Raw genomic sequence first — 24490 nt, 5'->3', positions numbered from 1 at the left:
AGAAGAAGAAAGGAGAGAGGGAGAGAAGGAGATAGAAAAGAGCTTAAATGAAAAAGAAGAAAAAAGTTCAGAAACAAAAGAACTTCCGATTCTTCATCTGTCTGCTATATAAAAACAGTATTCACTTTGTCCAACCCAATATAACACCCAACAAAACCACTTTCTATAAACAAACATTATCTTCAGTCTTCAAATCCAACTATCATTATTTCATTTTCTTCTGCTGCAAGAGGTTCCCAATCTTAGTAAACGTTAACAATGACTTTTCTCTGATTAGACATGCCAATTTCGCCATCTCAACTAAGTCTGTTAATTTTAACAACAATTCTTCCATTGTTGGTAACGATGAGTCTTTCCATCTTTGTGCATCTAAAAGTCTCGCCGCCGTAATCGTATATTGAAACCAAGTTCCATAGTCCTTTTCTAATTGCATATCCACGAGCCCCAGTAGGAAGGGTTCTGGTTTCAGTCAAAAGTTAATTTTCAAAATTCTCCGTAACAGTATATGTAGTTGTATCCAATATTTCTTGGCCTTTTTACATGTCCACCAAGCATGATAAAATGTCTTCTAGGGGCCTTTTCAGATGGCCTCCTTCTCCCATTAGAATTTCCCTTTTCATCCTTAGGCCCATTCTAGGTGCAATCAAAATCTAGTAGCTGAAAACAGCCTCTTTTCTCTCCCCTGTTTTTATTATTACTCAGAGTTGGCTCCAACTTCCAGTTTCCACTCATATAACAGAACTCCTCACCTTCCCACCTCCACACCCCAAATCTGTTCTGGATGGTTGCAGGATTCCCTCTGAGAAGAATTTGGGAGATGGGGGGGGGGGTGCATGAGGGGAGGGATAAAGGGAAAGAGGGAGAATGATCTGCTGAGCCGAAGTCATTCAACTCATCCAATGACTTGTAGGATACAACTCTTACTCCCAATTACAACACTGCAATTTTATTTCCTTATTAATAACATTTTATCTGCCTCTTTCTCCCTCCTGCGTGAAGGTGCAAACAGGCTAGCACAAGCGATTACATGAAGAAGCGCTAGTAACCACATAATAGGTATAACATCAGCAACGAGAGCTTCTGTTAATTATAATTGCCTCCTGACTCAACCTAGCTGGTGTAGGAACATTTTTGTCTTCCTCCTAAGTGTCTGAAGTTTCAGGCTTAGAGGGACTTTTCTTGGGAGTTCCAAAACTGAGGGGCAACGACGGAGAAGGCCCTGCTCTAGGCCATTATCCTGTTGCATAGCGCTCACAGTTAAAACAGCAGGCAAACGGCCTCAGTTGTTGAACCTTGGTTGATACAGTTGCTTTGCAAACAAATCTCCCATGCGTCCTCTTATTTATCCAGGACATTCCCTATTTCCTGGTACAAGTACTTGGTTAATCCATGTCTCCATTTTGGGAGGACCTCTGCAATCTTAGAAATGTTGTTTGTTGTACTTCCAATTTTCGAGTTAAATTGAATGTATGTAAAAGAGAATGCATATTGACTTGGGATTAAATTGTGCCAGGGCTCAGCAATTGTTGGCACACAATTTAGCTGATGGAAGATTATTATGAAACTGTTGATAATACATTTTAGGATGGTTATGTTTTTGTAGTATATCTTTAATGAAAGTAATACACACACCCTCTTTGCTTTTAAATCAGCAAGGGGTAGGTTATTGTAATGTAGAGGAAATGAATGCAGCATTAATGAATGTGAATATGTCCCCCCCACCCCCCAGCCTCTGTTTATATCCAAGCTGGTCATCAGAAGAACCTTGTAACGCCAATAATTTGCTTGTTCAAGAGCTTGCTTGTTTTCCTCTTTCCTCCTCATCTCTTTTTCCTTTTGTGCACTGACCTTTTAGACTGTCAACCCCTGTGCTACTACTGGGAACTTTCCTAGCTGAAGAGCAAAATGTAAACACTTTGAATAGAAACAGAATATTGAAGAGCAAGCAGACATTAGAAATAGAAATCTGCAATAGCAGGGGGACAGAGTTACTTCGGTGATTCTTGATATGAGAGAAGAGGTGTCATAAATGGGGGGGGGGGAGTTCACCTTTTCGCCTGTGAGATGGTGCAAGGTAATTACCTTATTTTTTGCTCTATAAGATGCACCAGACCACAAGACGCACCTAGTTTTTGGATGAGGAAAACAAGGAAAAAAATATTCTGAATCTCAGAAGCCAGAACAGCAAGAGGGATGGCTACACAGTGAAAGCAGCAATCCCTCTTGCTGTTCTGGCTTCTGTGATAGCTGCACAGCCTGCATTCGCTCCATAAGACACACACACATTCCCCCTTACTTTTTAGGAGGGAAAAAGTGAGTCTTATAGAGCAAAAAATACGGTAATTCTCCATGGATTCAGAAGCCTTCAAGTGCCTGTAACTGCTCTTGGTGCTTTCCTATCTAGTGATATAGGTGGCTGACTTGCTCTCCAGCTGTACCTGATGTCTTTCACCAAAAAGTAGCAAGGAAGTTAACAGCAAAGGGAACCTTAAAGCATAAGAAACTGTCCATGGAGGCACAGGTCAACTCTGTGTCCAGGGCAGCTGTCTACCAGCTCCATCTGGTATGCAGGCTAAGACCCTACCTGCCTGAAGACTGTCTTGCCAGAGTGCTGCATGCTCTGGTTATCTCCCGCTTGGACTACTGCAATGCGCTCTATATGGGGCTACCTGTGAAGGTGACTCAGAAACTGCACTAATCCAGAATGTGGTAGCTAGACTGCCAACTGGGAGCGGCCTCTGGGACCATATAACTCTGGTCCTGAAAGACCTACATTGGCTCCCAGTACGTTTCCGAGCACAATTCAAAGTGTTGGTGCTGACCTTTAAAGCCCTAAATGGCCTCAGCCCAGTATACCTGAAGGAGTGTCTCCACCCCATCGTTCAGCCCCGGACACTGAGGTCCATCGCCGAGGGCCTTCTGGTGGTTCCCTTGTTGCAAGAAGTGAAGTTACAGGGAACCAGGCAGACGGCCTTGTCAGCAGTGGCACCCATCCTGTGAAACACCCATGGCAGAGTATTGCCATCTTGGCTAGTAGCCATTGATAGCTTTATCTTCCACGAATTTGTCCAATCCTTCCAAGTTGGTGGCGTCTTGTGGGAGGGAGTTCCATAGTTTAGCTATGCACATAACTTTTTTTTTGCAAGCTACAAAAATATTCTTTTTCCCTCTCTCCTTCCTCTGGAGGTAAAGTGAGCAGACTGCAATGCTGACACTGTTTATTACATCAGCTGGAAGGTGCCCTCTGTTCATCCATGGACGCAATGTGATTTTGTCTTGTGATCAATTCAGATATTAATACCCTAGTTTCCAGTCTGTCGCAATCCATCTCATGAGAAGGAAGTGTGTTTTCTGAGTCGCCCGTGACCTCGTGCAACGCATGTAACTGCATTTTTACAACACAAGGAGAGGAGGGGACTCTGCCGATGTAAAGAGACTGCATTTTCATTGAATGTCTGAAACCTTAATAGCGCGGAACCCGACTAACAGGATTTAGCAAGCCTTAGCATGCATCGAAATCAAGCCTGCCGAGTCCAAAACAAAATTATGCAAAAAAGGTTTCTGAACTGCAGCTCGATGGCTCAGTCGATGCAGCACATTTTCTCGTTATCAGCCTCGCAATCTGACATAAGTTCTTCTGTGAAATGTGCTTGGGGTTTCTTAAACTTTAATTGCTTGTTAACAACCACACAAATGCATCTGCAAACTGCTGTTTCTGCAACAAAGAGAGGCTCATCGCTTCATTAGGCCTCTTGTTCAGGAATCTGGTCACGGTTTCTTTTACGGCCACAATTCACCCACCCTTGCCCCAAATATGTTTCTTACATGTACAGGGCCGGCCCTGTCATTGGGCAAAATGTGGCGACCACCTCAGGCAGTGGATTTTGGAGAGAAGTAGCCACAGCCCTATAGCTGTTTTTCCTAAGCCTTCTGGGCATCCCCCCTTCTGTTGGGAAGCAAATGTAAATAAAGCTACGCAGCCTAGCCTGCCCTGGCCTCCCTAAACCATCGCTCCTTCCTCAGGGGAAGTGGAAAATATTGTCCCATTACCAGTGTTGAAGTTCATGCACTCAGTTCCTGCATGTGGAATGAGGAGGGGACACCATATTGTCCTTCGCCTCAGGCAGCAGTATGTTTTGGGCTGATCCTGTGTGTGTGCATGCCAAGATTGGGACCTTAAAAAGTAACAACAACAACAACAACATTGAACATTGAACTTTGGAACAACTACTTTGGAAGGGAAAGTTTATAAGGGTCTGTTGCTGAAAAGACCCCATGAAAATGGAAAACACAAATTGCTGATGCAGCAATTCAAGACTTGGTTGACTGTCGTCTGTGGCCAAGATTCAGTTTGTAATTTGACGCTTTTTGTTTTATAACCAGGGTCAACTTGAGAGCATTTTATGGCGTATTTATGTCACACTGATTTTTAATTCTCGGTGGACTGCGGAAAAATGAGCACTGGATAAGCGTGCTTCAGTACCACTGGAATAAATGAGACAGGGTTTGTTCTGAAGTCCCATGAAATTTGCTGGGATGTCAGTATGCTTAATTTTCATCAGAGTGCTCCAAATATTATTACTTCTTTTTTTTAACCTTGCTGAAGCTTGTCTTGACATGCTTCATCACAGCAGTTTCATAACCCTTTCATAACAGGAGTATGCTTAGAGGATTGGCAGCCATTTTGAACAAACATGTGACAGGACGTTGGTTAAAAATTGGGGGCGTAGGGAGCTGGGGGAGGCTTTTATAAAGGTTTTTAGAAATCTGCTATATGTTATGGGCAGGCCAAAGTGTTCTTTGCCATTTGCTGATGAAGGCAATATGGCAGGACTTGCAGCTAAACCTGCACAGCGAGTTGATTATGGCTGAGGTGATTCTCCAATTTTCATCTTCACAAAAACACTTTGAGGAATAATAACAGAATCACCTTGTGGCACCTTTAAAACTAATTAATTTATTATGGTATGAGCTTTTAAGGACTAGAATTCTCGTCACCAGGACGTAAACTGTAATGCATGGATAGGCAAACTAAGGCCCAGGGGCCGAATCCGGCCCAATCGCCTTCTAAATCTGGCCCATGGATGGTCCAGGAATCAGCATGTTTTTACATGAGTAGAATGTGTGCTTTTATTTAAAATGCATCTCTGGGTTATTTGTGGGGCATAGGAATTTGTTCATCCCCCCCCCCAAAAAATATAGTCTGGCACCCCACAAGGTCTGAGGGACAGTGGACTGGCCCTCTGCTGAAAAGGTTTGCTGACCCATGCTGTAATGCTTGGTTGGCAGGTGTGCGTGAGAGAGGTAGGAGCCAACTCCAAGGGGCCAAGGTGTCTTCATCCCCCCATAAAATATTTGAGGGGGCCAGCCCCACAAAAGTTAATGGGCATTGCCATTCAAATGGTGTGTATGCACCGCGTCATGTGATTGATTATGAAGGGCGGGGCTTACCTGGCTTTCCCCCCCGCCCACAATTTTTTGTTCAAGGTGGCACCCCTGGTTCATGTGAAAAATGTGGAAGGTATAATGAAATGGCACAGAAATGCAGAAAGTACAAAATGTAGAAGATGGTGCTAAATGACAATTTAATCAGAACTTAAATTGCTAAATGAGCCCAGTGACCCTTCACGACAGAGTAACTGGTTATAACACAATCATCTGAACATTGCTGAAACAATTAATGTAATGGGATAAGAGGCCACTGTCTTTATTCCAACAAACAAATGTACTTTCTTTGAAGAATTTTTAGTTAGTATAACTGGTCCAGGGAACGGAAGGCCCTGGATCTACCCTGTCTGCAAATTTCGTCCACTTCTATCAAGACAGGAAAAATAATAATAGTAATTTTGGGCGGCTTCCAACAAAATATTAAAATACAATAGTCTGTCAAACATTAAAAGCTTCCCTAAACAGGGCTGCCTTCAGATGTCTTCTAAAAGTCTGGTAGTTGTTTTTCTCTTTGACATCTGGTGGGAGGGCGTTCCACAGGGTGGGTGCCACTACCAAGAAGGCCCTCTGCCTGGTGCCCTGTAAATTGGCTTGTTGGTGCTGACCTTTAAAGCCCGAAATGGCCTCAGCTCTGTATACCTGAAGGAGCGTCTCCACCCCCCCCCCCATCGTTCTGCCCTGACACTGAGGTCCAGCTCCGAGGGCCTTTTGGTGGTTCCCTCACTGCGAGAAGTGAGGTTACAGGGAACCAGGCAGAGGGCCTTCTCAGTAGTGGAATGCCCTCCCATCAGATGTCAAGAAAATAAACAACTATCTGACCTTTAGAAGACATCTGAAGGCAGCCCTGTTTAGGGAATTTTTTAATGTCTGATGTTTTATTCTGTTTTTGGTCCTCTGATGGGAGCTGCCCAGAGTGGCTGGGGAAACCCAGCCAGATGGGTGGGGTATAAATAATAAAATTATTATTATTATTATTATTATTAGTAGTAGTAGTAGTAGTAGTAGTTGGATGCAGCTGCAGAGAGTGAAGAAAGTGGTAAGGACCTGATGGTGGCAGTGGAAGCCTGCAGATGACTCAATGAGGCATCACATCAGATTTTGGGAATGAAGATGACAACGAGGGGGCATGGGATAGAGAGTTTCTTTCTTTTGGAAGGGAGTGATTCTCAGCTAAGTTTAAAGTCTGATTCCTGAGCGTGGCCAATTTAAGTAGCCTTTGTTTTAGGTTTTTATATATCTATACCTAATTACAACTACAGCAATGATACCAGCCTAGGATCATCATCGTCTTTCTCCCACTTTTTTAAAGCAAAGAGATCTGTTCCTTTTTACTGAACTTCATTTATTCATTAGATTTATTTCCTGCTCTTCCTTCGATAGGAGCCCAAGGAGTCAAACACTTATGTGGGTTTTCTTTTATATATATATATTATAATATAATGAATATATTATATATATATATATAATTATATATATAAATATATACCTGAAATGTTTAAAAATATCTTAAAGCAACAAAACCCAATGGAAACAGCGAAAACTGATTCAGGAGGAACCAAATCACACAGGCCTGCAGAAACAAATGTTTCTGGCGAGCATGCAGTGACGGTGCCTTCCTAATATCAATAGGCAGGGAGTTCCAAAGGTGCTTGCCGTATTTTGGCCATTACGCCTTGTAAATAGGCTCATTTGATTGTGGTAGCAGTTACTTGGTGTTTGCAACCGGCCTGCGAGCAACAAATATAAGTGCTAGTTGTGTGGAGCTGGAGAAATGGGAGTGGGACGGTGGTTTGGCGCCCTTGAATGACTCCCTTCTTCAACAGCTAGCTTTTGTGGGTTTAAAGCAAACAAACAAACTTTTCCGTCAGTTAGACCTATTATCTAATTAATCCACCCAAGCTCTAGTGTTTCCCTACATAGCAGAGTCTTGTACTGATGCTTTTCTTTGTTCTTTACTCATTGAAGTAGAATTAGATACAGTGAGTGATTCACACCGGCTTAATTGAGTCTTTTCGGTTCACGTCAATAGCAGCAGGAATCTCTCTTCACAAGAGTAATGGATCCACTAGAAAAGAAGCTGATCTTATTAAGACTGAGCGTTTTTTGCCTAGCGGGGGAGTGCCAAAGGCATTTATGCTGAGTTACAAATAATTAAATTGTTTTAATGCACACAGGGTTCCTCTCCAGACTTCGTAGCAGACACAGAGGAAAGGTTAATGAAGAACAATGCTATTCATTGCCTTGGGTTTCTTTCTTTCCCCTTGAATTTAAAAAGTTGGCGCTTTCTAAACAGGCATGTGTCATCCTGCAGGGAACAGCTCATCTGTCCTTGCAAAAACGTGCTCTGTGTTTTGGGCTTCCCAGTGACTGGTTGGTATATAAGGTTAGCATTTTATAACCTTGATGTTATTTAAGGCATGGGGCAGATGAATCAGGATTGCAAACTAAAACTAAAAAGAGGCGCCAACAGATATTTATTTAGTTTATTACTGCAATTCCTTGCCGGTTAATCCATTAAAAACATATCCATCAATATAATCTGGTATCTTAATCTCTATTGATTTTATTAACCTGGTGACTTTTTTTCTTTCTTTTTAAAATAAAAAACGCATAAACTATATATAAAAAGCACAAGATATGAGTTGTTATAGAAGAGGTATTTCCCATTCTGTTTTGCATCAGAGTGAATGTTTGCTAAAATAACATGCTCTAATCTAAGGTTACCAGTTTTTTTCCCAATCAATCCAGGGACACTTTTCAACTTCAATGGATTTTGTCAGGGGACTGATTTGTAAATCCGGGGACTGTCCCGGGGAAACAGGGACATCTGGTAACCTTACTCTAATCCTGGCTGGCCTCAATTAGGGCCAAGGCCTTTTCGGCCGTGGCCCCTGCCTGGTGGGATGCTCTGTCACAAGAGACTAGGGCCCTGCGGGACTTGACATCTTTCCACAGGGCCTGTAAGACAGAGCTGTTCCACCAGGCTTTTGGTCAGGGCGCAGCCTGACTCCCTCCTTTGGCAATCTCCACAGAATTTTAGCTTAATGGTTGCCAACAATTTGATTTTAATTAATTTTTATAATGAAATGTTTTTAGAATCCTGTACTGTTTTATTGTTGTTAGCCGCCCTGAGCCCGGCTTCAGCTGGGGAGGGCGGGATATAAATAAAATTTATTATTATTTATTATTATTATCCCTCATAGACATAAAACAGTATGAATTTCTCTTGAGATCAATTGACTTTAATGTGCCAGGTAATTAATGCATGGATTAACTAACACAATCCTATATCCGTCTTCTCAAAAGTAAGTCCCATTGAGTTCCATTAGGGCTTACACGCAGGGTAGAGGGTTGGCAGCTAAGATTTGATTTAATTGAGGAACAGCTCTTCTTTTTATTTAGCTTTAATTTCAGGTCCAACTCTCCCCAGAGCAAGGAACCACAGCTGAAAACAAAAGACATCCAATAGAAACAAAACCCAGCTAAATAAAAATTAGTTCATGCTTAACCCAGCTTGTTGATAATTCTAGTCCATTCACAGAGATCGTGTTTCGAAGTCTTCAACAAATAATTTTGTTGGACCTTTAAGGCAGAGGTGGAAAAGAAACAGCCCTTTGGCTGATTAATCTCAAATACCCTTTTAAATGTGTTTGTGGGAGGGGGAATTATTGGTTTGCGGGGTTTCTTGTTCTTGTTTTTACTACGCATTTTTTGTTTTTTATCTCGCATTGTTATGTTGTGAACTGCCCTGAGATCTACGGATGAAGGGTAGTGTACAAATTTATTAAATGAAAATACTGGACTCCCATCTCTCACCAGCCGTGCTGGAATGGCTAGTGATCAGAAAAGGTGTGAGTCACGGCAACATCTAGAGGGTCACAATGTCCTCATTTGTGCCATCAATGAATGGACTTTCACAACTGAAAGGCTGTTGGTGAGAGCCCCTTCCTGCAAGCTCTCACTGTTCAGATATGTACCATCGAGAAGGTGCTTTCTCTAGTCAGGGTGATGAACAAAGAAGAGCAGGTGGTATCTGAAAATTTTGCAGCCTATGCAGGTTGATTTTATATCATCAACATTATTATATCTATTCCCTGCTGTCTTTTTCCCTGAAAGGGACTCAAGGCTCCCAGTACATTTCCGAGCACAATTCAAAGTGTTGGTGCTGACCTTTAAAGCCCTAAATGGCCTTGGTCCAGTATATCTGAAGGAGCATCTCCATCTCTACTGTTCAGCCCACAGAAATCCAGTTCTGAGGGTCTTCTGGCAGTTCCCTCACTACAAGAAGTTAAGTTACAGTAAACCAGGCAGAGGGCCTTCTCAGTGGTGGCACCCATCATGTGGATGGGTCCCATCAGATGTCAAGGAGATACAGAACTACTTAACTTTTAGATGACATCTGAAGGCAGACCTATATCAGGAGGTTTTTAATGTTTGATGCTTTATTATGCTTTTATATTTGTTGGAAGCCACCCAGAGTGTCTGGGGCAACCCAGTCAGATGAGTTGTGTACAATTATTATTATTATTATTATTATTATTATTATTATTATTATGGCTTACAGATGAAACAGGAACAGCTAAAACATAGGGGGGAAATCAATTAAAAACGAACATTAATAGAATTAAAACAATATATAATATAAAAGCACTATTAAAAACATAGTTAATTACAATAAAAACACAGTACATGTGCTATAGTTATCGCTTTTTTAAAAGTCATCTTTCAGCCCTGGTTCCATTTTTTATTTTATAAACCAAATACAGTAGTAGTTGACACCCCTCAATGTTATGAGAGAGAACAAAGGACCTGTTTTGTCTGTAAAAGTCCTAGGACAAGCAGTGATGGGGAAGAAATCCAAGTTGTTTTACATTTTAATGCAAACCTATCAAATTTGAGCTTCCCAAAACATTACACAAACCAAACTACATCTATCCTTCAAAATTCACACTTTGACAAATTCTGTGATGGAGTTCCCAAAACAAACACTATGTACACAAATGCATAAATTAGGGGAAAATATGCATATTAAAAACACATATATTATTACACACACATTAGGGTAAATTGCTTGCAAAAAAAATACATGGGGGTAAAATCATCTACAACATGTATATTAGGAGAAAAACACACTAATAAAGCGATGGATTTCTGTGAGAACTTTAATTCTCCCCTCAGAAACTGTTGCAGAAAATTAAAGACTTGAGAACTAACTGAGAATATGCAATTGACAGATTTGTCCATCCCTAAGGACAAGCCGTGAATCTTATTAGATTCAATGGGACAAATTGCATGCAGCCACAATGATAGTACGGAATCTCATGTAATGCAAATGAGACTAATTTGTTTGCCTACCTCCCAGTTGTAATCTTACAAAACTTCCTTTACTATATAAGTAGGGTGCGGAATAATGCAACAAGAAAACAGATAGATGAAATCATAGAGTTGGGAGGGATCCCAAGGGTTGTCTAGTTCAATCACCTGCAATACAGGAATCCTCCTCACAGCCACCCCTGGGTGGGCTCAAACCATCAACCTTCTGGTTACTCGTGTCCTCCAAATCATGGAGAGCCACGTGTTTCGGTGAGATCACCAAACTGCCTTCTTGTTGCTGGGGCGGGCCTGTTTGGATGACCTCCTTGCGTCATTGGTCTCCCCTTTGTTACTGGGGCAAATTTCTGTCGGTTGGGGTTTGATTGGCAACTGAGGGGCTATTTAAGGGGCTGCATGTGGTGAAGTACTTCCTCTTTCGCATCGTGCAGCGGATCTCCCTCCCTCCCTCCCTATAATTTTAGGTTGTGTTTTTGACCTTGCTATGCCTGTCTAGGGGTCGTCTGTTTTTGGAGCAGGGGCCCGGTAGGAATTTTGCCGCTTGGCTGATTGGCTGGTGCCATTTGGTTTTTGCCTACCGTGTAGCAAATCGTCACAACTTTGTAAGGTTGGCGGTTAGGCATTGGTTCATTCTTTGGTGGAGGGGATTATGGATTGGCTGTGCCTGCCCCTCAATTTTGTTGATGCTGCTAGGGAATTCCGTTAAAGGAATCCAGGGGCTCGATTTGCTCTGTCCGGTTGTTAAGTTGTGGGTGAACATATCAGACGACACAGCGATTCTTCAAACAACTCTTGTTTATTCACAGGCCATAACAGAACTGGACTGAGGGGTTCAGTCAGTCTGCTTATATAGAGCTCCAGTACAACGTAACTGTAACAATTTTCTAAAACTATCCAATCACTGAACGTCACTTTCAATCCCTTATTTGCATAACTATCTACAGTATCCCCCTGCTGGCCCAGGCTGAGAACTTCAGTACATAACACTGATCCCCTCTCAGGGGTAGTGCCATGCCAGAGCTCCTGGGAGCATCTGGAGTGAACTAAGAGGTGGAAATCAGCCTCTGTGCTCCCCCAGTATGTTTTCCCTTACTGACCTCTGGAGGTTCCAGCTGTCAGTCCTGTTCCTGCTGGTGCAGGTTCAGGTAGTCCGAACCAATGCCTAAGCAACCACTCACATGCTGTAAACAATAAAGTTGTGGCCAAATTAGTGCCAGAAATCCTAAACAAATATTCTGTTTCCTGTGTGATTCATTTGGGGGGTTGGGGGTCTTCACACGCAAAGAACCAGATGCACCGGCCCATTGCTCCACCGGAGTACTATATGGGTGGCACATGGCTCATCTCCCTGCTATATGTCGCTCTGGCTTATTGGTCAATCAAACCGCTTGCGATACCTGTCTACATAGACTCTTTGAGGAATCTAGTACAGCATTTACATGAGAGCCATACTTGCAATGCTCACAGGCTGCAGCTGTGGGATGCATGAGGGGGAAGAGAGAGAAGACAGGGCCATGGCCTTTTTTCTTACTTAACAGGGGCCAGGAACTGCTTTGCCTTCCCGTTCTTGTGGTTGTAATATAGTGGAACTGCAAGTGACGAGCCAACACCGCAGGCAGAATGTTCATCTCGCCCAACACAATGTGTGTTGCTTTTAAATCAAGTCTGTTCATACTTCCAGTTGGAGTCACGCGAGAACCAGCCCTTAGTTAAGGATCTTGCTTAACTAAAGGAGCCCCCTATTGCATCTGGGCTCTAAATCAGCTTTATAAATTTGTGTGCAGAAAAACCCCCTTTCCCAAAGCATGCTCTGAAACGGTGCATTTGCTGCAGCTGTTTTGTTCTCCCACTTCTATTGATGATGTTTTTAGCTCCAGGAGCCACAGCACATAATAGAACAGGTGGCTAACACAGTATGTTATTTTTAGCTACACCTGCCTTTTCAAATTACAACTGCTTGTGTGGATATTCTTCTCCCGTGCCTGAAGACCTCCTAAAAAACAAGATCTCCCTATGAAGGGTTGTCTTACACGCATTAAGGAGTGTTAGCTGGCATTCGCCCAAAACAATGTGCAGCAGCTTTTTTTCCTAACCCCCCCCCCCCAACAAAACGAAGTTTAAAGGCACAATGAAATAATTAAAATATTGAACTTCTTGGATTTGCGTTTCATTTTTAACAAAGTCACACTCTTTAAGTGGGAAGTAGCTTTTGGCATGAGGGGGAGGAACAAAAACATAGCGAAGCGTTGTTTTAAGATTGGGGGAAATGCAATAAAAATACTTTTCGTCAAATACAAAGCTACGGCAGAATACAACAGCCAGAAAATTATGCACATATCGTTTGCATTAACAAACATCTGTCTTCAGATTTATTTATTTATTTTAAAAAAGACTAAGAAAACAATCCACTTCAATGTATGAGCAAGAATCCTCTTGCACTTCACAGCAGCCACAGAGATAAGTATCTTGTTCCCTAACAGTGCATTCGAACTAGTTTCTCTACCCAACTGGATTTGAAGAGACCTCCATCTTACTTCGCTTCATGAAATTATTTAAATGTCTTGCTGCATTCTATGCTGACATGTTTATCTTTCAGTAAATGAAGTGGGTCTGCAGATTTGATAGCTCCCAGCTTGAAGTTTTCAGAGAGACAGCAAGGTACCTACCATAAGCTCCGTTTCCTGTCACGAACTTGACCAAGGGAGAAAGTGGGTTCAGACTTCAAAACCCTGCTCATTTAAATGTGTTTGGGTAACTCTTTCTCTGTGTTCAACCTATTCCACAGAACCTTTGCGAGGATAAAAGGCCATGGATAGGGCTGCCATACATCCAGGTTTTTTTCTGGACACATCTGGTAATTGCTCAGAAAAATGGCATCCAGGCAGATTTTTGCTAAATCAGCAAAATGCCTGCGAAAACCCAGATGTATGGCAAGTTGAGCTATTTTTAAAAATATTTTTTAAAATAAAAAAATGCCCCAAATCTTTTTGGGAGTGCAACAACCCTCAACAACAACAACTGTGGGGGGAGCTCAACAACTCTGTCCAAATTTTCACTCCTGGGAAGATAGAAACCCTAGAAGTTCAGAAACGGGTGAGGAACTGAAGGTATAAAAAGTTTTGAACTGGAGAAGGCAGAGTCCAAATTATCAGGAAGAGAAAGCAGCTCTGAGAGTCCTCCTTAGTTTGGGCTAAGGTAGATAGTTGAGTGGTTTCCCACAAAGGAACCAATAACTGCAAGAGCCAACGGGGTACAGGAGCGTGTTTATTGGATCAGAAGAAGAAAAGGTGCAAAGACTTACAAATCATGCCCACTGGGACCCTTTGACTGCAGTATGAACCCCAAATCCTTCAGACTGATAGACAAAAAGTAAAGGACCCCTGGACAGTTAAGTCCAGTCAAAGGCGACTATGTGGTTGCGGCGCTCATCTCCCTTTCAGGCCTAGGGAGCTGCGTTTGTCCGCAGACAGCTTTCCGGATCATGTGGCCAGCATGACTAAACTGCTTCTGGCACAACGGAGGACCGTGACGAGTCCCAGAGCGCATGGAAACGCCGTTTACCTTCCCGTCGGAGCGGTACCTATTTATCTACTTGTACTTTGACGTGCTTTCGAACTGCTAGGTTGGCAGGGGCTGGGACCAAGCAACGGGAGCTCACCTAGTCATGGGGATTCGAACCACTGACCTTCTGATCGGCAAGCCCAAGAGGCTCAGTGGTTTAGACCACAGCACCACCTGCGTCCCTACTGATAGACAATAGCGGTGTAACACAGGTTGAGGAATCCCTTTCCCCTTCTGTTACCATGCTTCAGATGGGCTGCCACCTCTGGCACCAATTCCAAACACATTTATAAGGATGGAAACCGCATTTCTAAGGAAACATGCATAGGATTGCACCATGGGCACCAGCCAATATGCACCTTAGTCTACAGTCAGCTACATAGGTTGGGATGAAACATATTAAGATACTTACAAACTGACATACTGTTCTGCAAATAATCTCTCTGCTTCAAATCACCTTCTTTAGCCACAAAGCTTATGCCTACCATTCTCTCATACTAACCTATTTCACAAGTTAGTGAGACAAGGATAAAACGAGATAACCCAAGTTTCTGAGCAGGGCAGAGAAGCAAGTACTCAAATGAATCTTAGGGGTTTTCCTGAATAAGCTCACTTTAATGCACTTACCTGTTTACTGTGATGACTAACAATTTCTAAGAAAAAAAATATATATCCAAAGTTTTTCTCCAACCTCTGATGTAAAGATGTATTCAAGGCAAAAGACACTGCACAAGGGAACACAACAAGTATTTTCAAATCCAAATTTACTTATGGGGAGGGAGGTGCCGTGAAATTTGGCCAAGTGAATAATATTCAAATAAAATGTAAATGTCAAACAGTGAATACGGCATTCCTGAGGTATGCTTGATATTAAGTTTCTACTTATTCTTGCTTTATCAGCAACTAGGAAATATGATCTGAAATTCGCAGTGAAATGAATCGCCACTTGTATATACTTGTAAGGTAGAAAGGCAACAGCCTATAGCAGATTTAAAGGTTAGAAAGGGCTTTTTAATGGCAACAGTGTGGGCCTGATCCCACTTAGAATCCTGAAAACAAGTCTTAAATTTGTCAAGATCTTGCTTAGGATGTAGTACAACATAGGGACTAAGAGATCAAGTAATGAAGGCAGGAAAATACCTGCTTCAGATCTTTCCCCTAACACATATTATAGGTGGTAGCCTGAAGCAAGGCATTTTCTTCAGCTCCCAATCAGCAAGATGCTTTACAGGGTTATCGTTGAGGAATGGCGTACACAAATCAAACACTTTACTCAAAGTGCTAAGCAATATTGTTACCTTGGCCAACTTTGGCCTCTTGATCTCATTTTCTGCCTCTGCTTTAATTATTTGGTTGGATTATCAGTATTAAAGATACCCAGTTACGCATCTCTGGCTCTCCAGGGTTAAACTAATGGTCAGGGTTTTTTTAAGGAAACAATATGGGAAAAAATGGAGCCAGTATTATCCATAATAATTATCCAATGAATTTCGACCTAGAGTAATTTCCTTTAGGAGTAAGCTTCATTGAACTCAGCAGGGGTTGTATAAGAATAAACATGCATAGAGCAAGATAGTAAGCACTACTGTTCTTTAAAACACTGATTAAATGCAGCTCTTTAAATGCAACATGATTCAGAAAGAAGAAAAAGGCACTCAGATAAAATAGGTTTATTTAAAAGTTATTTTCAGCAAAAATGAATATGCAAAATACGAACTCTGACAAAATGTTCATTTTTCACTTCATAGTTTACAAATATACAAAATAGAAGTCTCCTTAAATTTATATTACATATTTATTATGTAAAGAACCATATAGAAAAAAAATATTTGTTCTGCTTAAGGCATATTTGGGAATAAACCATTGTACAAATTATTGCACATTGAAACCACAGTGCATTACAGACTGTCTGCATAGAAGATTAAAAGAGAGACAAACACAAATAAGCCAGGCTTATCAACCTGACTTAGGTCATCATTAACTGTAGATCGGAAGACAAACGTATTTCCTTGTCAAATATGCAGCAGTTGAGAACTTTGGCATTTTTGGTACCTTAAGAACCAAAAGTCATTCAGCACCATGAAAATAGACTTTTAACCATAACTCTGTACCTGAATTTCTTCTTCCTCATTTGACATAGTTTAGTAATGGCTTTTTTTTTTTTTAAGGAAGAAGAAATTGCAAGACTACAACATGTTTACAATATTGCATTGAAAATAAATCTTAAGGGAATTTAGGGCGAAGACAGACATAGCATTTAAAGAGAAGTCACAGTGGATTCTTCAGCCATGGTGTGAGCCAACCTCCCCCCCCCCCACTCCTCTCCCCCCTACTTTGCACAACATTCATCCTCTGTGAAGCTAAATGGTGAGGTTTGGTGTCAGTTTTGACCCTTTCTCCCCACATTCCTTGCTTTAAAAATAAAATAAATGTAAGTGCAAGTTGTACCTCCACACATTCTCTCTTCTCTTTAAAAAAAATGAAAGTTTTAGAACTGTTGCAAAATTGCTTGAGGAATCTGGGTGGTGGGCAAAGAAAAAAAAGAGAGAGAGAGGTCTCTGAAGTCACAAGCGCAATAGCAGAACAGCATTAGCTTTTGTGGCAACCTTGCACAAACATGTTTTTTGGACTTCAACCTTGGCAAAGTAGGGGGGGGGGAGTCATTTAGATTGAATGAGATGAAGGAACTGCCAAAGCTGAACAGCCCCCACCGCTCTACAACGTTACACCTGTCTTCACCCATCATCTCCCTACGTAATCTCCCATTCTCCCCACCCTCAACAGTTTCGTTTTAACCCTGATATCCTTGACTTCCAGTCAATCCTTGGCAATCTGTAGTCCAGAAAGATTCAAGTCAGATTTTTCAATAAAAAAAAATGGAATGATACAAGATCCAGTCATTGTCCCCCTATAAAAGTTCCACAATTGTCTCGTCTTTTCTTTATTGTCCGTTCATTTCCACGCTTTCTTTTTGGAAAGACCTCACTGGGGTTCTTTGTAGTGCTTTAAAGTGGAGTTCTCCCCTCTGGCGGAAGACAGTCTTTTGTGCTGTCAAATACTGAATCTCTCATGGCAGTAAAGGAAAAAGTTCACCACGTCCTGTTTAAAAGTGTCTTTTCATATGCAAGGCAAGGTGGTCAGACCTGGAAAACGCTCTGTCACACCTCTGGCACTGGAATGGGCGGTGCCCCGTGTGTTTTCTGTAGTGACGCGTGAGTTCATCAGAGCGGGCAAATTTCCAGCCACAACCTTCCCAGTCACAGTGATAGGGCTTCTCACCTTCAGAAATAAAGAACCATATCAATTACTTCTGTATCCTTCACAGATATAGGTGCATCATACGATTCAATAAATATAAGTTTGTTCCAGCAATCACAGTTACAGACAGTTTTCCCTAGGATCAGACTATTGTCATTATAGCTTCACATTAGCCGCTATAGCTGAACAAATTAGAAAAGGAAAAAATCTCATGCATATTTATTCAGCTGGCGAGACAATAGTTTTCTTCCCTCAAAATGCTGAAGGTGGTATAAGAAGCATTTTCTGTGGTGTGCGTACACCTATCCTTCAATCATTCCTCTTCAACAGTTCTGCAGGTTTTCTAAAAACCTGTAGAACCCGTTTGACCATGAACGGTGGCATAAAACAAACAGGCTTGCAAATAATGTACCCACATAGCTAGCCACCTGTGGCTAATAAGAATTGCCTCTGGGTAACGAAGCTGGAAAACTTTGCAAAACTTTGCTGTTGTTTTTCTTTTGATCACAAATGACTAGGCAAGCAAAATTATCTGTGGACTAGTATTATTAAACTAGTTTGCAAAGCTGGTGTTCACTACAGGTAACAATGCCTCACTTGTACCACCAATTCTCGCACACTAACATCTGTCACCAGCCTACATAAAATGAGGACATATCTAGAAGCATAAACATCTAAGGGACATTTTTTTCAATGATTGCTTGGCAGTATGTTAAATCACAATACTTTGTTTCTCGATCTCTGCCTTGACTGCTTCCAAAATTAATGTTGCGTGTAAGTATTCAGACTACAAAGGAAACCTGCACCCATTCAAGTAAGCTTAGCAATCAAACTGTTGTTACCACCACACTTTTCAGGGAACTAAAGAAAACGACGGAAAGCTATTTGCAGTCCTTCACTGTCAAACTTAACAAACACCCTCCTTTTTTTATATATATAATCAAACCAAGAACTTATGCGGAAATTGACATTAATCAGAAGTTTCTCTGAAAGTCAATGTTCTCAAGCAGTTTGGAGATACTGAAACAGTGTTGTTCAATGTATTTTAACCATGCTGACAGTGCCCTAACTTTATTCTTTATGCCCTAGCTTTAGTATTTTAAATCATGCTTGTAAGTCAGTTTGAGTCAATTTTATGAGTAGTACAACTAATAATTGTTGTTGATGATGCTAATAATAAGAATACTTGTACACAAGTGAAAGCGCCACTTAAATTAGTGAATCTGTTTCCAGGTATACATGTTAAAAACTAGGCTTTTAGCACTATTAACACGTAACAAGGCACTCCTAAACTTGCTTATTCAGAGCTAAGCCTGTCTTCAATGAACTAACAGGTTACCTGCTATACTTTTACTCATAACACCCATTTTTTTCTTAAGAGAGTCTAATTATTATTAATTAGAAAAGATGTTCAAGTTCTGGCAAATTTAATTGAAAAACAAATACTGCCATTCAAAGAATATTTACTCACAATTAAGTCCCATTGGGGACTTAATTTCCAAGTGAACGTGTTAAGCAGCAAGGTAAATTATTGTGAGTAAAAAATTATTTCATAGTAAGATGAACGTATAAACTTCAGCAGCAAGAACTAAGTCTGTTGGTTATTTTTATCACTTTATATGGCTGGCTGGAAAATCCAGAACTGGATGTTTTCCGAAGCTAATTAACCAAGTCTGTTGCTAACTGGCAGCCGTTTTATACAACAGACTTGAGGAGAAATTAAATATAACAGTTTGTGGGAGGGCTGCCCTGCTTCCCCTGAAGTCAAAACAGTCTCAAATTAGAAGTTGGTCTCCAAGATCATAGCCAATCAGCTAACATTAGTTGATTTAGAGAAAATCGAAATGAGACTAAGCTCTTTAACCAGAAGCAACAAGTCCAACAAAATAAATGAATTATGGCTATTTGCAATTTCCATTACCCCAAAAGAAACACCTCAGTGGCGTTATCAGCATAAACATGCTTAATTCACTCTGGACTTCTAGCTACCTTGTAATTTGCTAGCCACATGGCCAGAGTCAGGCAAGAAAATCTTGCACGTCTGCAAAACAATTCCTTTGCTGTGGCTGAAACATTCAGAGACATTTTAACGAACTCCTCCGATCTGTAAGCAAAGCCATATATTTAATGGCTCCCGCTATTTAAATTCTTATCTTGGTTGCAGCCACAGATATGCATATTTTAATACACTGGTGGAATGAAACTATTTAAAATGGATACCACAAAGGTACCCCACCAAAAAAGAATAAAAAAGAATATGGTTGAGGGGGGTGTTGTTGCTCAGGGTGTGGATCCTCATCCTGCCTTTGCCTCTGTTAGACAGGCTGGCAGGTTTTAATATTTCCAAAACCACCAAAACCTATTTAACTAGAGTGTGAGAAAAGATGTATACATGGGTACATGAGAATGATGATTCTCTCAGACTGATGGAGATGCAGGAGTTTAAGGGCGCAATTAGCACAGCAGCTCACTTACAAGGCACAGTGGGATACTTCTGAGCGAACATGGATGGGATTGCACAGCAAGGCAGTTAAAAAGAGGAATGAACGAGGCATCGCTGCATATAGAATATGCAGACTCCTTTTTTGTGTGTCCCAACATCATATCACCAAACAAGTTTCACAAGCTTTTGGAAGACTTGCAAAACCGGTGCACAGAGTTACAGCGGGGCAAATGCATATGGCACCACAGGCAAACATGCCTTTTTCATACAAATGCCAGCTCTCTGGAAAAACCTCTTTCCAGCCACATACGACAACCCTACTAGGTTGGGTGGGGTGGGGTGTGCAAAAACAAAACAAAACCCTTTACACAGCTGATGTTGGGCTATAGAGATTTGCTTTTGAGATAAGGGCATGAGATAAGGGATGCCTGGGACCTTGGCAGCACAGTTGAGCAGGGCTTACCTGTATGGGTCCGAAGGTGTGCTTTGAGGTGTGAGCTCTTTGTGTACGTTTTGCCGCAACCCGCATAGTCGCATGTGTGTGTGGCGGTCCTTTTCCTGGGCCATGACCGCCGCCCCCTCTTCGGCTTGGTCTCTTCGGCGAGGCAGCTCCCAGAAGGCATCAGCTCTAGAGGTGAAGAGGGCGGAGTCAGCATCATCCCTTGTACCAAGCGAGGCATATTTACAGGCTCTCCAAAAACATTTAGATAGTGAGACTGACCTTGATACTGGAGCGCGCTTGGTGGCAGCTGCTCTGGGAGAAAAGGAGGGTATCCCGGGCCAGGGTGGTAGCCTGGAGGAAGCGGCAGAGCTGGGTGACTTAAGCCCTGCGGGGAGGGGTGGCAGTCTCTGCTGTTCATCAGCTCCTCTGGAGTCAAGGGAGGGTTAGTCCTGCTAGGCAGTGGGCGCCCCAAGGGAAAATCGTGTTGCTGCGCCCTCTGAGTATTCCCATGGGATTGGCCAATGGTGCAAGAAGGGGCAGCCTCCTGCTTGATTTTTTGGCACATTCTGGTTACATGGTTATAAATAGGAGGCTGCACAGGTCCATCTGAACAAGGGGAGGTTGCAGCAGCTGGGTTGTTCTTGCTGCTAACACTGATGTGGTTGTTGTATTCCCCCATGTTCACGGTGGCTTTCACCACAAATTTGCCATGCAGGCTGCCCAGTGGGGATGGCTGCTGCTGCTGTTGTTGTTGCTGCTGTTGCTGCATATAAACTGGGTCCAGATCTGGCCTCATCAGCTCAGCTACAAATCCACCGGAAGGGGAGACGTCGTTGATATCAGCCAGGTTGAACGGGGCAGCCGGGGCCTGCTCCCTGTTGTACAGCATAGCTCCTCCTCCTCCTCCGGTGTGATCGCCCCTTTGCAGTTGGTAGGTGAAGTCGCAAGTGGTAACTGTTGGGCAGTTGCTGCTCGTGACGGCGGGCGAGGGGCCAGGAGTGGTGCTTACTACTGCTGCGGCAGCAGCCGTGGGTTGTTCCTGGGGCATCAGGGAGTTGGAGAGGATGAAGTCAAAGTCCAGAAGCTCATTCAACTCCTCCGTCTCCCGCCTTGACATAGCCCCACTGCTGCTGTTTGTGGTGCTGCTTTCCAGCTCAGAAGAGAGGTCGTAAGGCCGTCCTGTGAACACAGAGGGAATCCGCTTGAGGTGAGAGAGCTCCTCCCGCCACTTCTGTGGGCAGAAAAAGAAGAAAAAAAAAACGGTGTTGGTAAAGAAGGAGAAAACAGTGCTGGTGAAAGCACACCGAACTTTCGAGTTTCGCAAAGCAGGAAAGGTATAGGAAAACCTAGGCATGAGCAAAACATGGCGACCACCAAAACAGGGGGAGAAGTCTTTCACAGACAACTCTTTGGGACACAACTGAGTTGCCACAACACAACAAGGGACAGTCCTCTGCTGATTGAAGTGAACCTGTCAGTCTGTTCAAAGCAGTAGTCGCATGGCCCAATGCAATCAGCTGCAGAATTGCAGGACTGTGAAACGAAACCCTGGAAATAGTCAAGCCCCTATTTTATCATGTGTTGAAAATACTTAAATAACACACACTGTGGGAGGGGGGAAATAAATTGGGAGTCTCTTGACTTCTGATATATGTGCTTTCAAGGCAAACTAGGCAATTGTCAAGTCACGACATGTTGCAGAGAACTTTCATTTCCCCTCTCCATTCTGTGCTACATGGTGTGTGGGGTTTTTTTGGGGGGTGGCACTGTAATATTAATTTACGGGTTCAAAGGATTGTCAGGACTTTTACTGTAAAGCCTGAAGTTGCAAGGTTTAGATGGAATAATTTTTTAAGTCTTTAACTTTCCAACTGTCTGTTCAAAAACTTGCCTGCAAAAAGTTACAAGACGTGGTGATAAAATTAAAGGCACCAGTTAGCAAATTTATGTGTGTTTATGTGACTATACCTAAGTTTCTGTATAGTCACATATATGCCCTTATAATCAAGTTACATTTACCTACTTATTAGTAAAGCAATGTTTTAGACACTACTGAGAAACAATGAGTTTACATGACTTAAAAAAGAGAAGGTATCATGTGGCTTTCTGCTGTTGTAAAGGAGCACAAAAATTAATACAAATCAACAAAAACTGCATGCACAATGTTAATCAGATTGCCTGCATTTGATATTAAACACATGTAGGCGTTTTCTAAAGCAGCATGCATTATACAACAGCAGCTGTAGGTACAAGCCATCAGCTTGAGACAAGCAAACAAAAAGTTAACCTAAGCACATGAGTAGGTGTGCATATTTCCCAAGGCTGCCCATGTATTAAAACATATGTATCCACACCCATGATTCTGGGTTGCGATACACTGCATATTTCAGCTTATTTACTGCAGCACAGATCTGGTAAAGCAGATCTATCTATCCCAGTTTCTCTTTCCCCCTACCATCCCACATTACAGAATGAACTTCAGGGAGCAGCTACGCCCCTGCCGAAGGTAAGAGCATTTTCCTAAATTGTGCCTACACACATTCTGAGGGTCTAGGGAACAACAGAGCAAAAGAGTACTGTAGTCAGATGAAAGTGCTGCTTTTTTTTAAAAAAAAGGTGGGGATCATATCCCCGCAGCTGCTGTTAGAATATACATTTACATTGCAACACCCCCCATGTGTGTGCTTTCACAATTGTAAAGGGTGGAATCGCTCCCTTTTCGAACATTTTGTTTTTTTAAAGATGTCTCATTCAAACTCTGTTGAGACCTGATCAACTTCCACATTCCATCCTATTATAGGAATCTCCTCCATCTTCTAACATCCCACCCCAGCCCCAAATGCTTTAGCTTAAAAAAAAAAAAAAAGATAGTGGGGCTCAAGCCCATCAAGAAGCACCACCCTAACGTGGAATCCCATTCCACCAGTACAGGAGCTTGAGGGATTCTTTGATTCGGTGTTTCTTTGGTGGAAGAAATGCACTCCACACCTGTGCCGAAGGTCATTCTCATGTCCCATTAAAAGCAAAAACGCAGGTTCTGGGGGAGCTGAGCTCCTCTAGCACTAGTTTGATCCCTGAGTAACCCCCCCCCCCCGCCCGTCAGCATTCAAACACAACTGCCCTGCCTGGTTGTGTACTCACGTTACTGGCACCTGCTTGCCTCAAGGCTTTCTCCCTGCCGGCCGTGCCCGCTGCGAAGGTGGCGATGGAAGGGAGGAGGGTGCCGCTGAGAGCCATGTCAAACTCGCCGTGGGGCGGCTGCCTGCGGAAACGTCAGAAGGGAGAAGGGTGAAATAAACCGGCGAAGCCCTGGGTTCATCCACAGACAGAACGCAATCAAAGAAAAAAATATCCAAATTCGGTTCTGGCATGCTCAAAGTTCAGATCCAAGCATCCTCAAAGGGAAGAAGGGGGGTAGAAAAAATGGAAAAAGGGGAAACATCACCCACCTCATTAACGTGCCAAGGGCCGGTGCTTGGTCGGAGGTCAGAAGTATAGAATTATTAGTGTGATATATATATATAGATATATGTATTTATATATACTGCAACGGGATGTTGTTAACTTTTGTCCTTTGGGTTGCAAAAAAAAAGCAAACCAGAAACTTTAGAAAAATAGATATTAAAAAAATTAAAAAGCCGAAGGACGAGCTTTTGCTGGTGGCTTCTCCTACGATGAGGAGCAGCCCCGCCACGGAGCTGCTCCAGCAGATTGCAGCGCGAGCAGCGGCTGGAAGAAGGCGCGAGACGGTTCCCGGGGATTCCCTGCTCGCGCCGCTGCCATGAGGGGAGTCCGGGAGTCTCCCGCAGCCACCGCCGCACGTCCCTGGCTGGCTGTGCTAACTGACGGGCGGGGCCGGCGCGCTGCCTCGGTCTCCCTCTCTCTCTCCTTCCCCGTCACGCGCTCAGGCTTCTCCGCTCCTCCCGCCGCCGCCGCTCCTTTCGCCGACCGCGGCCTTTGCGAACTGTCAAGCCGCGCGCCCGCCTCAGGCTGACTTATAAACTCTC

The 24490-nt window shown here is 42.7% G+C and overlaps 1 protein-coding gene and 1 long non-coding RNA gene across 4 annotated transcripts in view; one reads left to right on the top strand and one right to left on the bottom strand.

Moving 5' to 3' along the window:
* LOC308466335 overlaps positions 1 to 24490 on the top strand; it is a 273836-nt gene that overhangs the window by 96892 nt on the left and 152454 nt on the right. The window lies entirely within an intron of this gene.
* On the bottom strand, positions 15996 to 24362 carry KLF4 (KLF transcription factor 4). Of its 3 annotated transcripts, XM_080986889.1 has the most exons (5): positions 23933 to 24268; positions 23625 to 23745; positions 20763 to 21714; positions 20505 to 20669; positions 15996 to 17619 (listed from the first exon to the last, which is right to left on the bottom strand). In XM_080986889.1, the coding sequence occupies exons 1-5, from the start codon at positions 23935 to 23937 to the stop codon at positions 17444 to 17446; spliced, it is 1419 nt and encodes a 472-aa protein (XP_080843015.1). In that variant the 5' UTR covers positions 23938 to 24268; the 3' UTR covers positions 15996 to 17443. The 3 variants fall into 3 exon arrangements, with proteins under 3 accessions (XP_080843015.1, XP_080843014.1, XP_080843013.1); XM_080986888.1 differs by having other exon boundaries at positions 20505 to 21711; positions 23933 to 24362; XM_080986887.1 differs by having other exon boundaries at positions 20505 to 21714; positions 23933 to 24352.

This window comes from Podarcis pityusensis (assembly GCF_964106645.2).
Source record: "Podarcis pityusensis genome assembly, chromosome: 17".
Taxonomy (NCBI): Eukaryota; Metazoa; Chordata; class Lepidosauria; order Squamata; family Lacertidae; genus Podarcis; species Podarcis pityusensis.
The sequence above is the reverse complement of the archived record's forward strand: the minus strand, read 5'-3'. Positions and strand labels throughout refer to the sequence as shown.